Source organism: Mizuhopecten yessoensis, unplaced genomic scaffold (genome assembly GCF_002113885.1).
Source record: "Mizuhopecten yessoensis strain PY_sf001 unplaced genomic scaffold, ASM211388v2 scaffold716083, whole genome shotgun sequence".
NCBI lineage: Eukaryota > Metazoa > Mollusca > Bivalvia > Pectinida > Pectinidae > Mizuhopecten > Mizuhopecten yessoensis.
In genome coordinates this window covers 32,086-35,066 of record NW_018479939.1, presented here as the reverse complement: position 1 = coordinate 35,066, position 2,981 = coordinate 32,086, and the positions used below count along the sequence as shown (strand labels likewise).

General features: G+C 35.6%; 1 protein-coding gene across 1 annotated transcript; it reads left to right on the top strand.

Moving 5' to 3' along the window:
- The first annotated feature begins 309 nt into the window (after positions 1–309).
- On the top strand, positions 310–2,683 carry LOC110441651 (prostatic spermine-binding protein-like). The gene is made up of 2 exons (XM_021484853.1): positions 310–450; positions 1,902–2,683. The coding sequence occupies exon 2, from the start codon at positions 1,909–1,911 to the stop codon at positions 2,446–2,448; it is 540 nt and encodes a 179-aa protein (XP_021340528.1). The 5' UTR covers positions 310–450; positions 1,902–1,908; the 3' UTR covers positions 2,449–2,683.
- The last annotated feature ends 298 nt before the right edge of the window (positions 2,684–2,981 follow it).

Below are 2,981 nucleotides of genomic sequence, written 5' to 3'. Positions count from 1 at the left end.
GTTGTGTTGACAGCATGCTATGCAAATCGGCCTAAAACATTTGTCCAAGTTGACGTTATTTTTAAACCCATTCAAAATAAACACAATCTGGGGTCAATTTGATCACGATTTCCTCAGAACTTAAAACTGTATTTGCACATGATTTGTTTGTTGTCATTAATCGTGGATTCTTGCAGAACAGTCATAAACATGTTACCAGTCCTTTATAATTAGTACACGGTAAGCGTGTAATTTGAACTTCCTCACGTGACAGGGTATATATTATATCCAAAGTCACGATTTGATATTGCGGGTGGGTATAAAAGACAGGACAGCCGGGTGAATTCTGTACAGAGCAACGCTACCGCTTAACACAGACAAAGCAGCGACCAACAGTCACAGACCAGATTGCGTCCACTAACAAACTCGAGGTAGCGCGAACCACAGACGAAGCAGCACCCAACAGATAAGGTAAGATAGAGTTAAACGTGTATTTCCGGACAAAAACCACCTGCATAGATGTTTATTGTTAAAGAAATCTCCATCTCGTGTCTATTCATCATGTTTTCATGTTTTCATTTTAACTTAAGATCCTAATATGAATATGAAAATTTACAATTAGTAAAACATCGTGTATATAAAATATTACATTTGTTCAAGTTTCAGTAGCATGATCACTCAAGAAGATTAATTTCGAACCACTGTTGTTTTCAATCTAATTAAAACTTAAAAAATGTATGTCTTTAAACATTTTAAATGACCATTCTAAGGTAAAATATATATATCTATAAAATATAACATGGAATTTTATACTGAAACCGATTAAATATTTTTTTGTTATCTCAACAATGCCGTCATGTGTCTATGTGTTCAGTGAACATATCTGTATCGAAAATCGTAGGCTTAATTAATGTATTTAAATTTTTGTGAATTACACAGTTGATGTAATAATAAAATGCACATTTACATTTACTGTTTGCATACACTGCTTGAGGTGACCAAAACTTAGTAATATTGTTTATGTACTTCTTAGGGGAAGTAGATTTGAAATTAGGTGTGTGTGTTTTATGAGGTGTACAGAGATGAGTAATTTTGTTCGTACACTCTTGAGAGAGGATATATTTGTAAATGTGTGTTGTATGAAAGTGACCGAAAACTGATAGTTTTGTGTATATTGTATGAGGGGACCAGGATTTATTTTGTGCAATATTTTTCGTTAGTAATTAGAATTATGTACTTATGTGGTTATTGTATGAGATGATCAGAAAAAAGTCATTCTAAATAGATCTTTATAGTGCCTAAAATGATTAAAATAAGTGAAATTGTTTTCATTGTAATTGAGGTAGGATAACATGAAAATTTACCTGAGTATTGATTGGCAAGCCTGAATGTGCATTCGTCATTTTATTTTGCAATCGCACATGCAGCAAACATGTTTACCAAGTCCACTGATTGGTCAAAATTTAAAAATTGTTCCAAATTGCTCGAGCTGGTCCAGTTTCCTGATATAAACAGGTGGCCCACGTAAACTAGCTGTTGATTGGTTAGATCGAAATCTAAATATTGTCCAATTTTGATATGTAGACGTATCATGACATCGTAAGGTCTTTCCGATGCATGTTTTTTTATTATTAAAATGGCAGGTTTGGGGACTTTCGTAACAGTCCCTTTTGAAATAGATCTTGTTCTGTAAATACTATGGTGACATTTGGGGTACTATCGTGTTTTGTATATACTTGTGGGACAGTTTGGGGTTCTTACGGAGCGGTCCCCCAGCTATAATTATATCGTATTTTACATATATAATGAGAAAGTGATAACGTTGAATCCACGAGCATGAATATTTTATTTTCAATTTGAATAATCATGAAAATATCGCTCATTTGGATGGTACCAAACGTGTTATATCTTTTATTTTACAGAAACAAGATGAGAGTGATACTGCTTACCATAGTACTATGCCTGATCGTGTCGGCTCAAGCGAGACCAAATAGAAAAAGACGGCAAACTGAGGAAAGACCCTCTATTCCAGATGTTGAGGTCCCGGATGAGAACACTGAAGATGGGAGCACTGAAGACGGAAACACTAAAGTCGGAAACACTGAAGATGGGGAACCTAAAGATGAGAAACCTGTAACGAGACCTGGATCACCTAACTCTACTGATAGGCCTCGCTCTGGTGAAGATGATGATTCTGATGACGACAAAAATGGAAACGACGATGGAAATGATAAAGATGTAAAAGATGATACAGATGGAAAAGATCGTAAAGGAGGGAAAAAAGGTAAAGATGGGAAAGATGGTAAAGAAGAGAAAAATGGTAAAGGAGGGAAAGATGGGAAAAGTGGAACAGATGATAAAGATGGAGAAGATGGTAAAGGAGGGGAAAATGGGAAGAGAGGAAACGGTGGGAGTGATGGAGGAGATAATAAAGTCGGTAAAGGTGGAAAAGATCGCAAAAGGAATTAACAAATAACAATCACTTCAAAATCGGAGAAAGATATTGTCCATTCGGTTAATCGGTTATAAAGAATATTAACAATCTATCTTCCGAGAGGCTATCAACATTACCTCCCGTTAGCCATGACGACACCAATGGAACAAGTGCTTACATATTGTCACAATAATAATTTCAAGTGTAACAACATGTGAAACATCTCATGCAAGAAAGTTTCACAGCAAATCAAATAAAAGTTGAAATCAGTAAGACAGGTTTTGTTATTTGTATCTTTGCCTAGTGGATAGAGCATTCACCTTTAATAAAGACGACCGGGGATCGATTCCTCAATCGGACTTGAAAAGGTATTAGCTATTACAGCTAGTTCATATATCTGCAGTGGCGAATGCAGGGGTGATGCACAGGTTTCCCTTTTTTCTGTTTCCAAAATTAATCCGAGTCAAATATTTTGAGGATTTTCCTCCATTTCAAATACACATGAATGTATTATCAGTTTGCAGCACTAAACATGGGACTGACACGTCTCTAGTTTCTGCTGCATTAA